General features: G+C 36.6%; 1 protein-coding gene across 1 annotated transcript in view; it reads left to right on the top strand.

Annotated features, from left to right (window-relative positions):
* Positions 1–22,950, top strand: part of SPEF2 (sperm flagellar 2) — a 129,990-nt gene extending 107,040 nt beyond the window's left edge. The window contains 7 exon segments of the mRNA XM_010008757.1: positions 3,057–3,163; positions 5,022–5,204; positions 8,706–8,798; positions 9,437–9,610; positions 12,776–12,964; positions 13,078–13,212; positions 22,867–22,950. Of these exon segments, the coding sequence (XP_010007059.1) occupies positions 3,057–3,163; positions 5,022–5,204; positions 8,706–8,798; positions 9,437–9,610; positions 12,776–12,964; positions 13,078–13,212; positions 22,867–22,950 (965 nt within the window).
* The last annotated feature ends 914 nt before the right edge of the window (positions 22,951–23,864 follow it).

The raw sequence follows: 23,864 nt of genomic DNA, 5'->3' as shown, positions 1-23,864 counted from the left end.
CCCCCCAGCCTGTATCTGTGCCTAGGGTTGCACTGACCGAGGTGCAGGACCTTGCACTTGGCCTTGTTGAACTTCATGAGGTTGGCATTCAACAAAAACCTGTTTGCTTTGGTTTCTTCTTTTTTGGACCTAACAAAAAGATTTTGTGAAGAGAATACCTGCTTTGAAACAATTGTTATTAGGTGAACGAAGCCAGTTCTAGGAATTGTTTTCCCATTCTGTCCCAGAGGACATTATTTCCTTTTACTACTTGCAGAGTACCATTTGTAGACACCCATCTTCTTTTTTCAGCACCATCTGTGTGTCTGCCCACTCGTAGCATCTCTCCATGATTATAAAGCAGTTCTGTGACACAGGCAACCCCTGAATTAAACTAATTAATCACCTTTTGTCTTGTAATAGGATCAGATTTTAGAAAATAGTTCCATGTTCTGTAATATAAAAACAAATACATTAAATCTAGACAAAAAATCTAAAAACACTGAGGAAAGTTATTTCTGTATGTATATGAGGGATTTCCTCTTTCTCTTAGGCTTCCCTTATTCCATCTATGTATGTCATGATGAGGAATTAGGTCACACTCCATTTGACATTTTTGAACTATTATTACTTTCTGAAGACACTTTGGAATTGTCCCATAACAGGTGTTTCAGGAGGAGGGAGTAAATTGAAATAAATTACCCTACAGCACATAAGCAATGCTATAATTAATAGATAGAAAGTAGCTTAGCTCTGACTGAAAGAGAGGGAGTTGTTTCTTCACATTTTTCCACAAAGGAAGAAAAAATGACACTGCAAATCACTCAATGTGCTTAAATATTTCACAATAATTCATTTTTGGCATAGGCATACATTGATTTATGTTAAATTTACCTGAAAACTCTTCTAGCATAGACTAAAATCCAAGCAAAATTCTATAAATTGTGATTAATGTTTTGGACTCCAGTTCTTTAATACCTTTTCAGACATTATCTCTTAATTCAAATGTTTTAATTTCCTTGTCCCTCAGATGATTTTTAGGTATGTTCTGGAAGTTGTGTAACCTCACCAAAAAAGACAAGAGGGTATTAGTATCCTTTTAGAATTTTGTGCAGAAAAACCCTAAAATTCAGTTTCCTTTTAGGAAGCTAGAAACTCATAGAAAATATAAGAATAGCATTTTTTAATTTCATATGGGGAAATTATGGTAGGAATTGGACAGTTTAATCCATAAGATAATGTGAGAGAAAGAAGTTAGATTGCCAGAGGACTAGGGATCAGATATGGAAAGGTAAATTATCAATAAATAGGGAAGAAAAATTGTTATAGCTGGACTTCTCATGATAAAGTGATACACAGTCTGAGACTACAAATAAGATATAAAACTCTTCACTTTTATTAATATTAAGTATTCACTGAGTCCTTAGTAAGCCATTGCCTACTCTCCCCATAAACCACTATAAAGTTACCTGGTTTATTCAGTGTTCTGTGAAGTCTCCCAGTAAAAATACTTCATTGATGTAGGCTTTATTGTGCCATATGGAAATTACCTGATTCTTGTGGCTAAAATTCTAGTAAAAATACTAGTTTATGGTTGACTTAAAATTATTAAATCAGCCATCCAAGGTGATCAGTAAACAGCCTAATTCACGTTATTTTTAATAAGTGTTCTTTCTCAAGGTGGATAACTCAAAAGCCTTCAAGAGGTGACATTGGAGCCTGCCAGTATTTTTTCCCAGCCTTTGCTTTCATGCTGGAATTTATGGTAGGACATCAATCTTCATGTCCAGGTGTTTTCCATTCCCTTCTTCCTGTCCCAGTAGACTAAAACTTCCCAAATGTATTTTTTTCCTCTTATCTCAAATCTTATAAATGTATTGGATTTCTCTACTTTATTAAGATGTGCTGAGGGCATTTCCCCTGGTTTTCCTGATTGGAGGCAAACAAATCAACAGATATTGCAGACTATTAATTCAAATTGGCAACTTGATTTTGAGTCCTGACATTATTAAATTAATATTAAAACACATTCTTAATATTCCTACCTCTTGAATCTTTCCTCATAAACTTAACAAATTTCACTTCACTTTTCTACTTCAAATAAAAAAGTTTGTTACCTGTAGAAAGTGCACAGCTGTGCTTTTTCAAAAGAGCAGGAAGTTTGGCTGTGAAAAGGAAAAATATTAAGTAAGTCCTTCCAGTAATCCGCTAATTGTGTTTGCTTTCAAAGGTAGTCTGAAAACTTACTGTTTTCATGATGGAGAATTTATTATAACCTGAGCTAATCAACTTTGTCTCTCAAAATTTAGATAATTTGAAACTTATTTTGCATTTTTTGTCATTACATCAGAGGTTTTGCAGTGAATCTTTACTGAGCCATTTCTGAAATAAACATCTGATAAATTTTTAATATACATAATGTTTTGGTTCAATACTGTGTGAGAAGTTTGAAGCTTCTATTTGCTTAAAAGAAAATCCCTGCTATTAAAAAACAACAACAAACAAACAATAGGTTTTATTGCACTTATTTATTTTGATCTCATGATTTCTTTAACATAAAATTGACAGAGATATTTATAACTCCCAAAAGCCAGCTCTGAGAAGCATGTTAAGCAATTCAGTTTTCTTTCAGTGTTTAACAGACAATGATCTGTGTTTTCATCCTATTCTCTAACACAGGCTTGCTTTCAAGAATAGAGATAGATTTATGATTGATTACAATAGAGAACAGTGAAAGAAGAGGTTGGTAGGTATTAGCATCTGTGTGTGATTGGTATTTGTGAACTGATTAACTGTCAGTGTAGACTGTGGGGATAGATTAGTGATCACAAGGCAGACCAGGACAAGTATCAAAAGAATCGAAGTGTGTTGGAATATTTGACATTTTGGTATTAGACATAGCATAAATAGTTTCTTTTAAATGAGACAATTTTGTGTTTGTCTTGGTATTACCACTATTAGTAGTTTATAATAACAAAATAAATAATTTTCTGACGTGATCATTAAAAAAATACGTTTCCTTTAACAAAAGAGGTCTATTTAAAATAATAAATTTTTAACTGACTTTCTTTTATTAGGTTTTATAGAAAAGAAAGTATTTGTTGACATTTTTATTGACTTGATTAATTTGAATCTTGGAGCAAATTGCCTTCCTGATGCATGGATGAACTTAAAGCTTCCAGATGTAAGTTAACCCCTATTTTCATTTCAACTGAAGTATTAGTTAGTGCAGAAGATGCAGCATTGCCCTTGCTATAATAAAGTCAGGGGTATAACTATTATAGGGCATTATCAGTTTTTCTTTAAAATTCTTCTGTTTCACTAGAGAAAGATTCTGGAAGCCACCTTGCCAGAAATAAAATGCTTTTGTCAATACTATATTTAGTTCTGCTTTTCAAATTACATCCGTTCCTAAGACATCATTGAGAATTAAATTCTAGGAGTTAAAATAACCCTGTTTATGTTCTTCATTCCATGATAGGAGCATAAACTTTGGAGCTGTATGCCCAAGTTAAGTTTATTCTTCTAATGTTTACAGTATTCAGAGCATGCAAAATTACAATTCAGTCTCTCCAACAGGGAATTCTGTGAATAATTTTATTTTCAAATGTTTCTGGCAAGCCTCTGGCATGAAAAGGTTTACATGTTTTAGAATATTTTGAGGATTTTTTCTAACAGTAAGCCATCATTCACATCAAGATTATAATTGTATTTTGCATGAGGGAAATATTCAAATATTCTTCACACAGCTGAACTGCATAAGTAAACCATTTTGAAGTGCCTGAGTGAGGAATTTGCATTCGAGTTTAGTGAAAACCAGGCACAGCTGTCATCATCAGCATATAAGAATCTAATCTTAGCACAGGAAATTAATTATATGGGGAAAGCTACGAATCAAACATTGTTTATTAATAGACTACATATGCATGTATACCATTTTCTTTATTCTTAGAGAACTCCTAGTGCTGATAAGAACTATTTTAATAACAGAATTTCCTTTCCTTAAAAGCAGCATTTTGAAATGAGACCTTCAAATTTATAGTGATAGCAAGAAATTACATACAAAAGAAAAAAAAATATGTGTGGAGCATAAACTAAGATCTTTGTTTATCCTGCACAAGCTATTCTGAGCTGAACTCACCATTTCATCATTATGTGATGTGATAGAATTTCAAATACTTTTTCAAATTACAAGAAGCCATTCTGTACCTGCCAATGTTAGCACAGATGACATCTACAACATTACCAAATTGTCTCACTCTGTTTCCCCTATCCTTATTCCTGTAAACAGATCGCTTCCTTCTCAAACTCCAGTCTGAATCAATCCAGAGACTTCCCTTAACACGGAATTCTGAGCATGGGGCAGAACATAGTGCAGAGATACTTAGCAGGTTCTCTCCACACTGGCAGTGCAGAAACGAGCTGTGCCAACTTTGTTCCCTCTATCAGCTGCTGCCTTTGCAATGCTGTGTCAGGAGATTTTATGTGTATTCTCCCATTTCTGCCCTGTACCCTGCTCTGCCATCCATATACAATATCTTCAGTGGTGAGAAGACACTTGTGGCCATCTGCAAAGCAGCTTTTCTGTGACAACTTTTTTCTCACTGCAAATTACGCTGGAGCAGAAGAAAGCTACACGGTGGACACCTGCAGAAATAAGCCAAACAGAGAGAGGCACAGGCCCAAGCATTTGCTAGAATTTGTATTCATGATGCCATGTTGTCACAATTTTTAGCATTCTCCCAGATAGGGCACAGAACGCACAAAGTATATACTAAGGGCTGTTGTCTCATAGGCAGTTTAGATATAGGCCCCTCTTTAGGGACTCAGAGTACTTATTTAGAGGTGTCAGTTGGCCTCAGTGATAGACAGTGGCCTGTGGCCTGTTTTGTTTAGTGATACATGTCCTTTATACATCTTTGAAATCTCACTGCAGAACCGTGTTCATCCTAACCAGGAAAAAGACCAAAGGATTCATAGCGTATAGAAGGTGTGTATTTATGGATGCATATTTTACAATGTTATTTTATTTTTTTCCTTAGTTGCAAAATCTGGCAGCTGCTTTTGCAGTGAGCTCAGACTTTATTGACTGGCGCAGGTTCATGCTTGCAGCAGCTCAGCCTTGGCCAGTGCCATCTGTGACCCAACTTCTCAAAGCACTACGGAGATTCAAGTCTGTTGACGTAGCTGGATCAGGATTTGTTACACAGGAAAACTATATGCAGGTTATAGTTATTTTCTCTTTGGAATAATATTTGTTTATTAAACTCTCTGAATTGAATGGTTTATTGTTGGATTTATTCACATTCAGAAACTTGATCTGAACTCCAATTGTTTTGTGTCTTTGAGGGGGTTTTCTCATGAAAATTGTCTTCAGGAAATTGAAGGCCTAGTGTCTATGTTTAGTTCCACGAATCAAGCTAATTAAGCTTAATTTTTACTTCAATATCCTACTTTATCCATGAAGTGATTTCAAGTGAAAATCCCTCTTCTTCTACAGAAACTACTCTGTTTGCACTTTGAATACTATTAACTTGTTTGACAGAGTATAAGACTAAAAATTGGCTCCAAACAGGAAATAGTATTTTAGTTTTGGCCAACCAGCTCTACTTCATTTAAATATTCCTATATGTTTTCCGTAAGGAATTTTTGCAAATGAAGATAGCTTTTCAGACCTTGAATACACAGAAAATTGTAAAATTCTTTAATCCATTCTTTCCTCTAAAGAAAACTTCTATCTGAACCATTGCATAGTTCAGCAAGGTTTTTCAGGATACAAGTTTCATGAAAAAGTATTACGAAAACATTTTGTTTCTTTTAGTAAAATTCTGCTCATTAAATTTACACTTGCTTTTACTTTGGATTTTAATCATATATAGGATGACTGCTGGTTCACTCTTTAGTGCAAACTAGCAAAATATATAAAATATATATATATATGTATGTGTATATGTCTACATATATAAGCATGTGTGCATATGTGCACAAAGGACTACAGTTCTGCCAGTCTGGTGATGCTAAAATAATTTTCAGACTTTTAAATAAATAACCTTTACTGCAGCTTTATTTCCAATCACCTCATGTTAGTTTTCTTCAAAATTTAAATAGAGGCTGTGCTGTGCCAGAAGCCTATCAGCTTCAGAACTATTTTGATTAACTTAAAAATCCAGCAGTGCCTGCCAAACTCTACCCACCCCAGACTTGGAAAGAAACAAATTCTGCAAAGCAGAAAATTCAGAAAACCCACAAAAGGTGCAGGTCTGTCTGCATATGTTTATCTATCCCTGTGGTAATTTTTACTGAAGTATGAGAGTTTAAAAATAAGGTAAGACATGCAAACTGTGAGTGTACATTTTTAAAACAAGATCCTACTTCAAATATTAACTGAGCAATTTATGTACTCACTTCAGGATCACATTCAACCAATGCTTGTGATTAAGCAATGGTGTATACTCATTTCTTTATAGACCTACCCCCCTGTCATTTCTTCCAAACTTCCAGCAGAGTGATTACTCTGAACCTCATAAATTTTCTTAAAGACTAAGAAGGACTAAATAGCTCCTAAACAGACAGGTAACTGCACACAGCTGAAGCTCTTTGTTCACAAAAGAGCTTTGCAGGCAGGTACATCACTTAGGTGGTCAAGAGACCATTGTGGGAACCTCCAGAGACAGAGCAACTCGGCTCAGTCTGCATTGCTCTGAAGATTTTGCTCTACAACCAATTCACATTGCAAATAAAAGATATAATGTCTGCCACCCCTACTTCATGTTTCAAAATATGACCATATTTTTTTTCACTTAAAAAAATCACGAAAAAACCTGTATATCTGCTGTATATCAGGTTCTACCCTTCATGCTAGGGACAGTACCATGGTTTGGAATTTTTGCATATACAATTATGAGAAGAACAAGAACAATGTTTTTCAGATGGAAGTAAAATGTACTCCTCTATTTTTAATTGATGAGGAACATCTGAATTGTTTCTTAATTTCGCTGTTTGTTTTATCTTTTTAGAGCCGTTTATAGCAGATTTCATGAGGTCACTAATTATTTTCTTTCTTATTAATTTGTTTCCGACAAAAAATAAAAATATGCTCTGTGGAACATGGTGCACTAGAGAATTAATGATTCAGTGCAGTCCATAAAATTAAGAAAAGAACAGTAGGAAAGAGTTAGTAAAATAATTGTTCATCAGTTCTTATAATTGATATAAAATGTACAGTGAACCATCTGATATATTTCTTGTGAAGATCTCAAAGACAACATGAAACATGTTTACTTCTTATTACTTTCCTCAGTCTTCCCAGCCAAGTCACATGGGGAAAAAGCAGAAAAATAAATTTTCTAATCACTTTTCCTTTCTGAAAATCTCTTGAAGCTTCCTGTTTTGTCTTACTTAATTGTCTTGCTTTGTAAATAAAGCATGTAATAATAATGCAGTACTTTATGTAATCAACAGTGTAGTAAATAACCTGAAATTGTGTAAAAGGATGTAGCTAATGAAATGTATAACCTCATTATAGTATTTCAACTTAATTCCTACACTGAAAGACTATTGCACCTCTCATTAACATCCGTGATTCATTATTTGAAATCTTCCTTCTAAGTCTATTAATCTAATAGGAATATACTGAGAATTTTTTCAAATGTTAAAATTTTTCAATAAAAATAGTAACAAACTTTATTATTTTTTTTTTCTTTTAATGCTGGGATGTACATGCGTTAAAAATGTGGTGAAACTTTTTTTTACTGTCTTCACAAGAAAAAATTACATAGAATATTTGCTGTCTGTTTGATCTTGTATTGGATAATTGGTTCTAGGCATTTATAATTTACATTAGAAGGTAACAGTATAGGTTGTCTGGCATTGCAGGACACTTATTTCTTTTGTTGGGAACAGGCAGGCATGGGAAAAGCCATGCCTCTATCCTTAATCGTAGAATAACAGAATCATAATAGAATCATGGAATAGTTTGCATTGGAAGGGACCTTTAAGGCTGATCTAGTCCAACCCCCCTGCAATCAGCAGGGACATCTTCAACCCAGTCAGCTTGCTCAGAGCCCCATCCAAATGACCTTGAATGTTCCCAGGGATGGGCCATCCATCAGCTCTCTGGGAAACCAGTTCCAGTGTTTCACCAATCTCATTGTAAAAAATGTCTGCCTTATATCCAGTCTAAATCTACCAGCTTTTAGTTTGAAAACCATTTCCCTTTGTCCTATAACAGCAGGCCCTGCCAAAAGCTTTGTCCCAATCTTTCTTACAAGCCCACTTTCAGTATTGAAAGGCCACAATAAGGTGTCCTTGGAGCCTTCTCTAGGATGAACAACCCGAGCTCTCTCAGCTTGTCTTCATAGGAGAGATATTCAATGGTATAGCAAAGGGTACTCTTATAGGAAGAAACCAGAGCACACATAGATACTCTGCATCCTACTCTGCTTCTTGATCACTGTAGGTTTACAACTACCTAGTTAATTTTCACTTTTTATCAAGAGGACAGAGTCACTTCTATTCTATTTCCAGTAATTCCCAAAGTATCTGTTACAAAGTGCAAACAGCTACTTAATTATTCTGATGTCATTCTCTATTAATAACAAATTCAGCCTGAGTAATTTAATGTCTTATTAATCTGTCTGTTGAACAGCTATAGAGCATGAAGTTTATTTATTGTGTGAAAATAAATGTTTGGTGTTTTTTTTGTTTGTTTGTTTGTTTTAAATCAGGTTGGCTTATGGTTCAATGGAAATGAAGATATAAGCATAAGAAAAAGTTGCACAGAAACTTTGCCTTTAGATAGACTAAGATATCTCATAGAGGTAAATTTAAAAGCATAGATATTTTGAAGAGACTATTCACCATTCTAACCTGAGAGGTCTCATTCAAACTTTTCTTGGGTCTCTTTCATAACTATTGCAATGTTTCAGTGATTTTTGAGGTCAAGAGGTGCTTCAGAATATGATTTCCAGGTATACATATATATTAAGAAAAAGAAATAATACAGAAAGAAATCTAGGAATTGTCCTTCAGTATTCTAAATCATACGCTACTCAGAAAGACTTAATAATTCCTGTTCTTCTTTGAACTGCTTTAATTTTGCTGCATAGTTACCAGCTATGTTAAGAATGGGAGGTAAATGAACCCCTGCATCTAAGCTTGCAGAAGTCACCATGGAAGAGGGAGATAACAGTGTCATCTGAAGAAAATGTTTTAGACCTATTTGTCATGATGCAAGATTTTTGAAATTTCTCCTTGTTTTGTGGAAGTCTTCAATCTAGAATACAATTTCTGTTTCACTGAACTTCTGGTTTCTCTTGATTTGCACAGCCTCAACACATTTTTGAGGACACTATTACTTAGCAGCAGTCATTAGTTTATTTAATCCTTTTATCTACAGTAATTTTTTTATTAAATTCCACTCACAGAAATCAGTTTACATATATCTGTCCTTTTATAGTTTTTCTTTAGTTTATTTGCTGATACCAGATACGACCCTGCTCTGCTCAACTATATTGAGATGCTACTTTATTTTGCCTCCCACCCTGATGCAGTTGAAGGCATTTACAGAGCACTTAGCATTGCTACTGGAACATACGTTCATAGAAAAGAAGAAGCTTCTGTTCCATGTGAGGTAAAATATTACAGTATAATATTAGACAATAGTAGTAGTGCCTGCAAGGTATAATTAAGCAAAATTTCTCTGTATTTTTTTCTCCTGGGTAGCTCCAGTCCTTATGAGTAGACCCATTGACTTAATGAGAATTCTGCAAAGAGTTCCACGAACTTTGCTAGTAATGCTCCATAACCTTCTTCCCAAAGTCTGAACATTTGCTTGCTAAGTCATAAAGAAAGTTGAAGATATGTACTGGTAACTACTCCACATACAGAGGAACAGTGGACATTTTTTTACCTAATTGCAGCCAATTAGGCCCAGTTCTTAGTCTCCAGGAATCAGACTGTAATGTGATTTATGGTATTGTTACTTAAAGATATAAAACCTGGCATGATTGCTGATCTTATTTTCTTTTCCACTGTGGGGTTTGTTGTTATTTTGGTGTGGGTTTTTTTGGTTTGGTTTGGTTTTTTGTATTTAGAAATATATACACCTTTGTTGTTATTTCCAAGTGGTTTGTTTTCAATGCAAATCAGAAGGATTATTAAGTATTAATAAGTTTAGTAGGAAATAATTCTTAAAATTATATTTAAGGCCATGATGAACATATTTTCACATCAAATTAAGCTAAGCATCACTATTAGTGTTCCTGGAGTATGCTTTTATTTTTAAAGTCTCAAAACTGACATTAGTGCACTGCATACATTAGTCACTTACTATTGAAGTATACCTTGCTTTTGAGACAGAAAATAGATACCTATACCTTGTTGTGAGACTTGCTCTTCCAAATAATAAAATGTTCCAGAAGGCTGTCTCAACCACAGGAACTGTAACATTTGCCAAATATTCAAAATACAGTTGTGTTCTCCAGAAACAGTTTAGAAAGGGCATTGTTTTACCACACAGTGTAATACTATACATATTCATAATTACATTTTATCACTTCAGATGATAAAGTATATTATTGTAGTCCCCTATGTCTGGTTTTATTTCTCAATGGAGTTTTTTTCTCCTCGGGAGAGACTGAAGAAGACAATTTCCTTTTTCACATTTCATAGAAAGAAGGAGAGCAAAGAATGCTCCCAACTAAGTGCATAGAACTGAACTTGGTTTCCCATACATTTTAGTGGATAATGATGATATAAAGCAACACAACCTGTTCTGCTTACTGTTATTCGCTCAGTTCAGTATCTTTAGACAGAACTTTTGTTAACTGCACTGGCATTATCATCTGTGTCACCAACTTCTTAAGGCTGAGTTACAGGTGAAGGGAAACATTTCCTTTCAATCTAGAATTAATAACATATGTCTGAGGGTCAAAAGTTATGCCACATCCAACCTGAGAATTCCCTCATGCTTAGTTTTGCACTTGATGTATTGATTCTATGAATCTGTGATATGTCTGATGTATGTCTCATAATATGTTATACAGACAGTTTGTGCATCTAATTAATCTCAGGGAGTCCCTTAGAAACCTAGAACATCTAAGAATTAGATGCTAAATCAAAATCTTGCACATGTGGATTCTTGTTGACTTTACAGTCATATTTTATAGGTTGGTGCTTACAATTGCAGGGCTGATAGAACGTAATTTTAGTCTTTTCTTCTTTTATCCTGTGTTCTATATGTGTACAGTTTAGCAATAATGCTGAATACATAAAGAAATATAATTAATACAAATACACTCCACTGAAATGAATGAGTTTTCACCATTGGCTTCAATAAGGTCATTGTTTCATGCAGAATATTCCACAACCACAAGGAAGCAAAAAGTAAATTATGAGTTTCTGTGGTGTCATATTTGAGTCCAGCTCCACCAAATAGAAAGATATAGATCCCTAAAGATATCCAAAGTGGTTTTCAGCACCAAATTTAAACGTTTGTCCACCTGTGGCTGTTTGTGTGTGACCTGAATATCTCATTTCTCACCACAAGTATTACAAATCTAGTAAATATATTCATCAGTGAAATATAAAGAGTTTTCCAGCTCATCTCCAAGAATTTTTGTAATACACCTTAGGTACTTAAACATCAGCATCTAATTTCATTTGTTTCTTCAGTTTTTCTTGTTCTTAGCTGAAAATGATAATGACTTCTGATTGGTAGGTTCCTGCAGAAATATGGCTGAAACTTTAACGATGTTAATAGATGAAGATCAAACAAACATATTCTAGAGACTTGCTACCATTACTAATTTAATGCCAAAGACGCTTTCACTTAAAATGTTTAGCTTTTAAGTCTCAATAATTTTGTTATTAGTTGTGTGGATTTTATTGTTCAATGTAAATTGAACAATGTGAAACAGAAAAGCCTAAGGGCTGGTATTTGTTTAATCTGCACTACTGTGAGTTAAAAAGATGGTATCAATGACAGCTTCTCCTTTGTTGAAAAAAAAATGTATTAAGGTCTCAGACATACAGGACAAATGTGACAATCTCTGTAGTCTTTCCCATCTAATGAGGGATGTTTAATTAGATGCAATTTCTTGTTACTGTTAATGTTAGTCTACACAGCAGCCTAATCTAGACAAAGCACTGTTCAGCTGACTGAGGTCCTTTCTCATCTCATTTTGTGCTCACAAATCTATGCAGTGTGGGGTTTTTTCTCTTCAGTCATTTCTAATATCACCATAAAGGTACCTCATTGCTTGTTTAGACTAAACTTCTAATTTTTCTGCATAAAAAATTTATCATATTTTTCTTTTGAGAGCCTGTAAGACTATGTTAACTGTTAGCCAATATTAAGTTCTTGCAGTGACTCCTTGATTTGGACTAGGAAATTCATGGTGCTTTTTTTAGCATTATCCAGAATTATCCAGTTTACTTCTTATAGGAATACAATGCTCTTGATAGAGTATTGTAATTTGTGACTTTTAAGTACTTTTATGTTTTGTTGTTCTGGAGGAAATTGATTTGTCAATGGAATGTTGGCCACATTCCTGGAAAAAACTGTTTATTGGATGTCTACTAATGCCAACATCGTGGATATTTCAGGACTCTCATGATTTATTCCTTCGTCCTATAGTTCAGTAGATAATTTTATGTGAGTTGATAGTTTTTCCATTGTAGAGAACTGAAGCATGGAACTATAATCCACTGGTTCTTAATGAATCTCTTCATGAAACAGATGACCTGCTGACAGAGTATATATCACCAAGTATTATACCTATCTCTGTTTTCTTAGGCTTCTCCTTGTACCAATGTAGTGCCAAATAAGAAAACTTCAATAGAAGATGAAAAAGAAGTCCTGAATTACATGAGTGAAGGAAAAATTTCAGTGGCAGTTCTACTCAAGGTGTTTCATACTGGAGGAAGTAAACACGAAGATAGTAATAGATTTAGTAATTGGGAGAAGGAAGACAGCTATGATGAGGTAGACTGGTTGATTTAAAGGTTTTGTACTTTGCTTTATATATTGAATAAATGCCTGGTGCAAGCTTTTTTTTTTTTAAACATTTAATAAATTTACCACTTTTTTATTATTTTTTAAAGCATTTCATCAAAATGTACAAAGAATTACTGGAAGATCTGGAAGATCTGGAACCCCTTCCAGTTGCACTCCTTTTGAAGCACTCTTTCATGCAAAACTTGATCAACAGGTATCAAGGATACAAGTTGCCAGTAAGTATTGCTTTCTGGGACAAATAACTTTGTAAGTACATACATTGAAATCTGCATTATCCCAGAAATATAAGTGTAATTCATTTAGATACTGCCAATTTGCAGTGTAGACCAGATATACAGCATAACAGGCAGTGGCCTAAATTGGTTGTTTTGTTTTTCATGCAAATTCTGTTCATCACAGACTATACTTGAGGACTTAATTTTTTTATACATCTTCACAGAATCACAGAATCATAGGATGGTTTGAGTTGGAAGGGATTGTAAAGATCATCTAGTTCCAATCCTCTGCTTAGATACACCACTAGATCAGGTTGTTCAGGGCCCCATCCAACCTGGTCTTGAACACTTTCAGAGGTGAGGCAACCACAGCTTCCCAGAGCAACTTGATCCAGTGTCTCACCATCCTCACCCTACAAAATTTCCCTCTAATGTGTAAACTAAATCTCTCCTCTTCCAATTTTAATCCATTCCTCCTTGTCCTCTCACTACAAGCTCTTGTAAAAAGTCCCTCCCTGGCTTTCCTGTAGCTCCTTCAGATACTGGAAGGCCACTATAAGGTCGCCCCAGAGCTTTCTCTTCTCCAGGCTGAACAACCCCAACTCTCTCAGCCAGTCCTCACAGGAGAGGTGCTTCAGCCCTCTAATCATCTTTTTGACCCTCCTCTGGACTTTCTCCAGAAGCTCCATGTCCTTTTTACATTCAGGGCTCCAGAACTGGACATAGTACTCCAGGTGGGGTCTCCTGAGAGCTGAGAAAAAGGGGAGAATCCCCTCCCTTGACCTGCTGGACACTCTTCTTTTGATGCAGCCCAGGACACGGTGGCTTTCTGGGCTGCAAGTGCACATTGCTGGATCATATTGAGCTTCTCATCCACCATCACCACCAAGTCCTTCTCCTCTGGACTTTTTTCTATCCATTCTCCACCCAGCTTCTATTCGTGCTTGAGATTGCCCTGACCCAGGTACAGAACCTTGCACTTGATCTTTTTTATGCAGTTTTCACATCCTTGAACTTTGTGCAGTTTGCACAAGCTCACCTGTCCAGCCTGTCAAGGTCCTTCTGGGTGGTATTGCTCCCTTCAGCTTCCTCGCTGCCCTATGGATCCTGAAATCAACCCTCTCATGGTCGCTGCAGCCTCGTCTCCCATTAAATCTTACATCACCAACCCAACTGACTCTGCTGGTGAGAACAAGGTCCAGCAAAGCACCTTTCCTTGTTGGTTCCTCTACTATTTGGAGAAGGAAGTTGTCATCAATGCACTCCCTGAGCTTCCTGGATTGGCGGTGCTTTGCTGTGTTGTCCCTCCAGCAGATATTGGGGTGATTGAAATCCCTCGTGGGGATCAGGGCCTGTGAGCCTTGCTAGCTTGTAGCTGCCTATAGGTTTTCTACTGCCATGTCACATGTGGCATTGCTTTTCCTGCCACCTATAGGAAGAAACCTGGTTGAATTATCACAGAGTCAGAGAATGGTTTTGGGTTGAAAGCCATGTTAGTTGCCACTAATAATCTCCACATTTTCCACATACCTTACCAGAGTCTTCAGGAGGATCTTTCTGGACACAGATGTGAGATTGCCTGGCCTGTAGTTCCCTCAGTCTTTCTTTTTTACCTCTTTGAAGATGGGGGTTTTGTTCGCCCTTTTCCAGTCAATGGGAACTTTACCAGACTGCCACAACTTCTCAGATATGATGGGAAGTGGATCTCAGTGGGTCCCATGGACTTGTGCACTTTCAGGTTCTTAGGTGTTCTCAGACCTACTCTTCTCCTACAGCGGGCAAATATTTTTTCTTGCCTTTGCTCTCTGCAACTTAGGTGGTGTGGCCAGAGACTTTGTCAGTGAAGACTGAGACAAAAAAAGCCACTGAGTACCTCAGCCTTCTCCATATCTCATGTGAGTAGGTCTCCTGTTTCCTTCTGGAGAGGGCCCACATCTTCCCTAGTCTTTCACCAACATACCTGTAGAAGCTTTTCTTCTTACCCATGATGTTCCTGCCCAGAATTAATTTTGTGGGCTTTAGCTTTCCTAACCCTATTTCCCACTGCTCAGACAACTTCTTGGTATTCCTCCCAGGCTTCTGCTGTTGCTTGTACGCTCTGTAGACTTTCTTTCTACATCTACATGTGTCCAGGAGCTCTTTGTTCATCTATGCAGGGTTCCCAGCATTCCTGTCTACCTTCCTTTTCGTTGGATTACATTGCTCCTGGCTTTGGAGGAGATAACCCTTGAATACTGGTCATCTTTCTTTGGCCCCTTTCCCCTCCAGGGCTTTATCCCATGGTTCCTAACCAAGGTGATCCCTGAAGAGCTCCAAGTCTGCTTTGATGAAGTCCAGGGGAGTGACCTTGCTACGCACCCTCCTTGCTGCCCTAATGCTCTGATGTCTATCTTTTCATGTTCACTGCAGCCAAGGCTGCCCTTGAGCTTCATGTTACCCACCAGCCCATCCTTGTTGGTGAGAATATGGTCTAGCACAGCACCTTTCCTCATTTGTTTCTCTACAGCCTGGAAAAGGATATTGTTGTCAATGCATTCCAGAAATCTCCTCAACTGCTGGCGCTTTGTTTCGTTTTGTTTTTTTTTCCATCTTACAGATATTGGGCTGGTTGAAATCCCTCATGAGGATAAGGGCTTGGGACTGCAAAGCTGCTCCTATATGTTTGTATCTTCTCTGTCTTCCTGGTCAAGTGGCCTGTAGTAGACCCCCCCAATGACATCACCTGCCCCTGGCTTCCCTTTAACCACACCCATAAGCTCTTGGTCAGCTCCTCATCCATCCCCATGCAGAGCTCCATGTTCTCCAGCTGGTCACTGATGTAAACACTCCCTCCTCGTCTTCCCTGCCTAGCTTTCCCAACACTTGCCAGCTGCAAGACGCGATGGGATATGCAGTAGATGACATTACATTGCAGGCCAACCAGGCTGCAGAAGGCATGAAGAGGCAGTACAGGTTCAAACATTCTCTGCCACAGTCTAGAGCTCTCCTGCTACCTGCACCTCTGTTTATGTGTGCATTAAAACAGTTGTACATAAGCCAAGTTTGGGCCAAGTATCAAAACTATTAAAAATGTCAAACTAAGGCAAAAATATGTGATACACAGGATGCAAGAAAATAGCATGAGACAAGATGAGCATTCACATGCCCAAAGATGAAACAGAAATATTCTTCACAAGTTTGAGATGATCAGCACCAGGGACACACAGTGTTCCACAAACTGTGAATCTGAGTAAGGTACATGATACCCTAGGAGTAACTTGCTGTTTCTTAATAATATTTCTCATTGTAAGAAGTGAAGTGCCTAGCATTTATTGTATCACTCATCATCATTGTTAATGAAAGACATGTTGCAAGAACAAAAGAATAACTTAATCAAAGTAAGGGTTTGCTATACTAGGAACAGATACAAAAGGATAAATGTAAGATGAAGACAACATAATTGAAGATTACAACTATGAATGAGTGTCTGTTCTGCCTATGCTAATGTCTCAGCCAACTTGTGAACATAGACGCCCTGGAATGTTAGGCAATTCCTCCCTTCCAGTCTCCAGTCTTTGTTCCTGACCCTTTTAGTTTAATCCAGTACTGCATTCCCTAATTTGAACATTTTTTGCAAGTTCATTGGATTTATTGTACACCAAAGCATTTCATAAAATAGCTCTCAGTTCTACACCTGATTGGTCTCACAGACTGTTCTATACACAAACATCTCACTGGTTGGGTGGCGTTTAACGTGATCCAGGCTCCCCATGAAGACCGAAAGTGATGCAACCTGAAGTAACACTTCATTAGAGGGTAAACTGAGTAATGGTATATATGCATACACTGCTATATACAGCGACTGAGATTTATTTTTAAAACCTCTTAACACTAACCAAAAGTTGAATATCAAGAGCACAGCATATATTCTTTATCAGAATTTCTAACCTTGTACCACTTTCAGGGGTAACGACATTAGACAGCTTGAAAAGTAGATTGTAGTATACATTTAAAATTTATTAGCTACCATCAATTACCTGCTTTGTTTGTGGCTGGTAGGATAAGTTCAGGGCAGTTCAGCTATAAAAACTGGCAGTCTGTGAGAAAGGGTGTAGATGAGAAGCTATTGTATATAGATCTTGGTGTAGCTGAAGGTTTCAGTACTCGTGTTCTAGTCCAAACGAGTTTCCACAGCTTCACTACCAAACAAATATTTGTATAATTGCATTTAAATAATACATTTTTCTATATTTTGACAGATTAATTTGATGCCTGTATCTCCTGACGTGACAGTTAGATCATACAGAGCTTCAGTTTTTTGTTTGTAATACCTAGAATTTCCTCTTGTAAGGGCTTATATTAACTGTATCTCAAATACAGTGCTCTATGTTTTCTAAACTCAGAAACAGAAGATTCTATTCCTTAACTGTACTCATAAATACAGAGTACTGCTTTATGCATGAATCCAGCACTTCATAGTCTTACTTTTAAATTCTGATGAACTGGGGAAGATCTAAGCTCTTGTCCAACTTTACAGAAAATAATTATATTCACCAGCAAACAGGCACAGAGACCCCATGGTCATTGTTTTATGTAGGTTAGGATCCTGGGCAAAAACATATACTCACTAGGAACAGTTTTCCTCTGACAATTCTTCAAAAACTCAATCAGTAAGCAGGTGAATCTTTTTCTTTCCAAAACATATCCAAAGTAAGTTAACAATAAATATTTTTTTTCAGAAATTCTTCTGAGACTATAAAAATGTCCATGAAAGTGATATTCAGCCACAGTGCTGTTTTTCGAGATCTTTTACAAGATAAATATAGCAAGTTAGGGTGTGGTTTCTAAAGTTAGAATGTTTCTACAACTGCAGTCATAAACAGTGGAAAATAAAATGTTTTGCTGAAAATTCTGAATGGAATATCTAGCTTACAATTTTTAAAATTTGAGTTGGGGCAGTAGATTCCTTTGACCTCTAGGTCAGTTCAGTTTTAACCAATACATCTCTGATTAAAATATTTTCTCCAGGTAAGCTATTTTCTTGTCTTCTGAAAAGAGTTTTTTTAAGGATGACCTTTCTGCTAGCCTCTGTACAAATGCCAACAAATTAATATGCTTGGAAATTCCATTGCTTTTTCATCTGGTCTTTTCTGTCCTGTTTAGAAGTCTTTCTGGTCCTGACTAGAACTTTCAAGTGGCTTGCCATTATCAATACAAGTTTTTCACTTATTAGATGAAATTTATTCCTTTAGAATAGTTAGACCACACATATATGTATGTGTTCCTGAATGCAAGTCGTTGCATTCTGAATGGAAATGTCTTTAAACATATTTATTGGACCAGCTGATGCAGATGGAGAAGCAAGAGATTCTGCTTTTTCTGCAGAGATTTATCTGTTGAGGTTATTCTATGAAATGGTCTTCTCCGGGCCTGTTACCATTTCTTGTTACAAATTTTGCCTTTTATCCTCAGGGTGTCAGAGATACAGTAATACAGAAAGAACCATGTATGTTAATAACTCTGCATTTTGATCATGTTACATTAAAAAAAAAAAAAGTATTGGATATAGTCTACTTTTATTATTCTTAATATTTGCATTAATCTGCTATTTAGAGTGGGCTACATTCTTATAATTACTGAGGATCACCAGGCAGTTTGATAATTAGCATTCATTTTCTTGATATCAAAGCCATTTTGCATTTAATAACATCATGTTTTATGTTTTTATGCTGCTTTCAAATCCTGAATAGTTCTTTTTAAACAACTCTAGTTTTAAAGATAGGGATATCATGTTGTGTTTCTATGCATTTGTGTTTTGAGTAGATTTAATACAGGCCCTTGCATCAATCTTGTTCATTCTAGATTTATAGTCCTGTTATTAGTGCTGTTATAGCTGGCTTTATTAATAATTTCAGTAACATTGCTTATATATTCATTCAGATGTGTGTTCCAGTGAGATAGGATTTCTCACAATGTATAGTTAACATGCCTTTATAAAAATTATTAGTATGTTGGGCAATTATTACAAAACTTGTTTATACACACAATATAGAATTATAGAATCACAGAATCATAGAATGTTTGGGTTGGAAGGGACCTGTAAAGGTCCTCTAGTCCACCCCCCCTAGAATAAGCAGGGACATCTCCAACTAGAACAGATTGCTGAGGACCCCTCAAGCCTGACCTTGAATGTCTCCAGGGATGGAGTCTCCACCACCTCTCTAGGCAACCTGTTCCAGTGGTCCACCATCCTCAAAATAAATACATTTTTCCTAATGTCTAAGGAAAATCTACCCTTCTCTAGCTTAAAACCATTACCCTTGTGTTCCCCAGCCTTCTTATAGGCCCCTTTAGGTATTGGAAGGTCGCTGTAAGGTCCCCCTGGAGTCTCCTTGTCCTTCTTGTGTTGGGGTCTCCAGAGTTGGACACAGTACTTTAAGTGAGATCTCACCAGGGAAAATCTCTCTCGATCTGCTGGCCACACTTCTTCTGATGCAGCTCAGCATGCTGTTGGTCTTCTGGGCTGCAATTGCACATTGGTGGCTCATGTCCAGCTTTTCATCCACTGGTACTCCGAGATCTTTTTCCACAGGGCTGCTCTCCAGCATGCCTTCCCTCAGCCTGTATTGATATCTCTGGTTGCCCTGCCCCGGGTGCAGGCTCTACACTTGTCCTTGTTGAACCTCATGCGGTTCACCTGGAGCCACTTCTCCAGTTTGTCCAGATTCCTCTGGATAGGATCCCATCCCTCTTGTGTATTGACCATGTCACCCAGTTTGCTGTCATAGGCAAACTTGCTGAGGGTGCTCTCAATGCCATTGTCAATGTAACTTATGAGGATACTAAACAGCACTGGTCCTAGTATGGACTTCTGAAGGACACAACTTGTCACTGTTTTCCATCTGGACATTGAGCCATCCAGCCAATTCCTTATCCACTGAATAGTCCACCCATCAAATCCATATCTATTAAAAGTAGAGAGAAGGATGTGGGGGACCATGTCAAAGGCCTTGCAGAAGTCCAGATAGGTGACATCCATGGGTCTTACCTTGTCCACTGATGCAGTCACTCCACTGTAGAAAGCCAATAGGTTGCTCAGGTGGGATTTTCCCCTGGTAAAGCCGTGTTGATTGTCCTGAATCATCTCACTCTCCTCCATGCATGTCTTCTAGGTGGATCTGTTCCATGATCTTCCCAGGCACAGAGGTGAGGCCGACACGTTGGTAGTTCCCAGGGCCCTCCTTTCTACCTTCTTTAAAAATGGGTGTAATGTTTCCTTTCTTCCAGTCACCAGGGACTTCACCTCAATGCCATGGCTTTCCAAATATCATGGAGAGTGGCTTGGCAACTACATCAGCCAGCTCCCTCAAGGCTCTGGGATGCATCTCATCAAGTCCCATGGACTTGTGTGTATATTCAGGTTCCTCAGATGGTCACGAGGAAGGTCAGCAGCCATTTAGTATTATACAGTTCAAAAACCATTCAGAACTCCATGTATCACTTTACAAAGTACAACTGCTTTCTATCTAGGGGGAATCCATGTATGCTATATTCAGTAAGGCTTATGAGACGGGCCATACAGTTAATAGTCAATATTTTAAAATGCTTTGGCAGAAAAAAGCACTGCTGAATCACTGTCTACTCATAGGCAGCAGCTGTAATACTTATGAAACTTGAGAAGACTTTTTCATGTGGTGTTTTAAATGTCCCAGTGTGAAAGAGAAGTAAAATGTAACTCTGTGTTTAAATACCTAGTTTAAAGAGGAGACCCATGTTATGCTTCTCTTTATCATGTGTTCCATCAAAAAAAGATTAGCAAATGCAAATATACATGAAAAATATTGTTTCTTACTTTAAAAAAAGATAAAAGTATCTATTCATGTAACAGAAATATTAAGTTTTCTTCATTAAAAACAGACAAAGTAAATATGTTAGAGTAATATTTCTCTAGTGTTTTGAAATTATTTAGTTTTGGTTTCCTCTGCAAAACTAGTAGTTCCAATAATAAATTCTGTCCAGAAGGAAATTTTTTATTCTTAACACATTCTTAAATGCTGTTCTGTCACTCTCAGATTATAATTTTCGATCATACGATTCTTACTTTTAGACTGATATCTGACATATATTTCTGTGGCATTGCTAGAGCCTAAAATTTCCACTTTCCACACACAAGAAAACAGTGACAGTATTGGATGTGCCTCGGTGTATAATTTGCTCCATGATGATCAGCAGTAGCTTTCTCAAACTTATTTTTTACAGGAACATAGACTGGTACTTTATATTCAGAAATCTCATAACAAAATTCACATTCTATCACACCAGAAGCACTACAGTTTACTGAGATCCTCATCTGCCTTGTGTGGTAATGATAAGTACTGATAATGAACTTGCTGAAGGTTCCATTTGCTAACATCTACTTTTATAGAACCGGAATTGAAACTCCTTTTTCTGACTCGAGGTGCCGAAAAAGGCCTCCTTGAACTGAAGCACTAGTTAGAGCAAAAAATAAATGTCAGTACTACCTTCTAGAACACAGGACTGGTGAAGTTATCTTTGAACGTGTTTCTTCTGCATTCACTGAAATGCTCCTGATATTTGGCAAGGCTTTTGAAGCATCATTGCATACTGGCAATTTCTCCTTCTGAAACAAGTTTGCATCTTTAAAATATGCACAAAATACATATTGGAGTATGTATTAAAATTTTAACTAATTTGTTTTATAAAATTACAACTTCACTAGTCTCCTAAAGGAAAAATATGTTAACTGACAAACCAGGAAATGCTAGAAAGTTAATTTACTATTTATCTTTGTATTTTTATTTTGAATTTTAAAATTCCTTTTACATCCTACTTACACAATCAATAATATTGATGAATTTGGAATTAGAAAAGATTGTGCTAGTTAAAAAATTTTGAAAATTAACAAATCAAAAAATGTGTTATATAGAATGCAGGACTGCACAAAAAACAACAACAAAAAACCAAAAAGAAACCAAACCCAAAACCCAAAAACAAAATTAAAAAACCTTTATGAGGGCTAAAACATGGGTATGTGTTAATTCCAATTGTTAATTACCTACTTTGTTTTATTTACATTTCCTTAAATTGTTGTTTAAGTTCAACTTGCAATATGACATGTAAAAAAAGACACTTCATTGAAGAATTTGTCCCTTGTACATTATAAATAATATTGACTGGTTTAAACAACAATCTAAATACCTCTTTTCACTAATAAGTTTAAGCCAATGCTCAAGATCTCTGCTTACTTTAAGAATTAATTTTCAACACACTGTGGTTTTGAAGGCAATGGTACTGTGTGGGTAACATGGAAACACCATCTCAGTGTTAGTAGTGACACACTGGTACCTCTTTTGGAATTTGCCATAAATAATGTTTTTTGCATAATTTTCACTGCGTATTTATGTTCTCATTAGTGCACTGAACATACATGGAGCTTAAGCTGAATGACAACATTAGTTTTAGTGCTTTTCTGGGAGACACCTTTTGTAACCCAGGGAAAGCGTAATTTATTGTAGTTAGTTTTTAATCATAATCTTCTAGTCACTCATTAGAAAGATCATCCCATGGAAAGACAGATACTATTTTTACAAGTTTTAAGGTAGATCAGGCTGTGACATGAAATAACCTTTTAATGTTTCATTTTCCTTTTCATAGGATATTAAAGTCTTTCTACAAGGAGTCGAGCAAGCGCAGACAACTGGTAGAAAAAACACCACATGTCAAGACACAGATGTATGAAAAATGGTGGTTCAGAAACATTAAGAAGTCTGGGGTTTTTTAAGTTTGTAGGAAATGTGCCTTAGATCTCCAATCCTCCCTTCCATGGGAAAGGATTATTTATTATTGTGAGAGCAAAACCCCACTGTAATGACATATTTTCTTTTACTTTGAAAACAAACAAACAAAACCAAGCCAGTGAAAGTTATGGCTAATCCATAATAAATAATCTGTTGATGCTTCAAAATAAAAAATTAACCTGTTTTTAAATTTAAAAAGAGCTGATAGCACGTCTATTAATAAGTAGTATAAGAATGGTATATGTCCAATACTTGCAAGTGGGTTAAGATATGTGGTCACTTTTTGATCTGTGCCATTTTATTCATTAATTTTCAATGCGTTCAATGTTGCAATCAATGAATTTCTAAAAACGTGTCACAACTCATGGCTAATAAAATAAGTGTACAATAAGTGTATCATCTGAGGTCGATATGAACTACAAAAAAGGACACCATGTACATGGAGTGCTTGTTGACAGCAGACATGATGAATCTTTGTTATCCAACCTTTCTCTTTCTAACTTTCCACTACAGCCCAACTCTGCTACCACCCGCTAAAAGCCTGCAGGCCCTTTCTCCAGTGCAGCAGCACACACACAGCCTCAGGGTCGGGGTGTCACAAGATGCTGCTCCCCAGTGACCTCTCCTCCCATCACGTTCAACTGAGGAGGCCCCAGGTGAAGCAGTAAGGTGGGCACTACGCCCTGTGTTGTTCCTCTGCTAGTTCTGCACATGCTGTTGGTACCCACTAGAATTTCCAGCATGGTTCCACAGAACCATTTTCAGTAATCAACTAAAATTCCTTTTTTAATCTGCACCTCATACTCCAAACCAAAAATTGCAGGTTTTCAGGTATGACAGGGGTTTATTTAAAAA

Source organism: Chaetura pelagica, unplaced genomic scaffold (genome assembly GCF_000747805.2).
Source record: "Chaetura pelagica isolate M959 unplaced genomic scaffold, ChaPel_1.0 scaffold31, whole genome shotgun sequence".
Taxonomy (NCBI): Eukaryota; Metazoa; Chordata; class Aves; order Apodiformes; family Apodidae; genus Chaetura; species Chaetura pelagica.
This window is presented reverse-complemented; position numbering and strand designations above follow the sequence as displayed.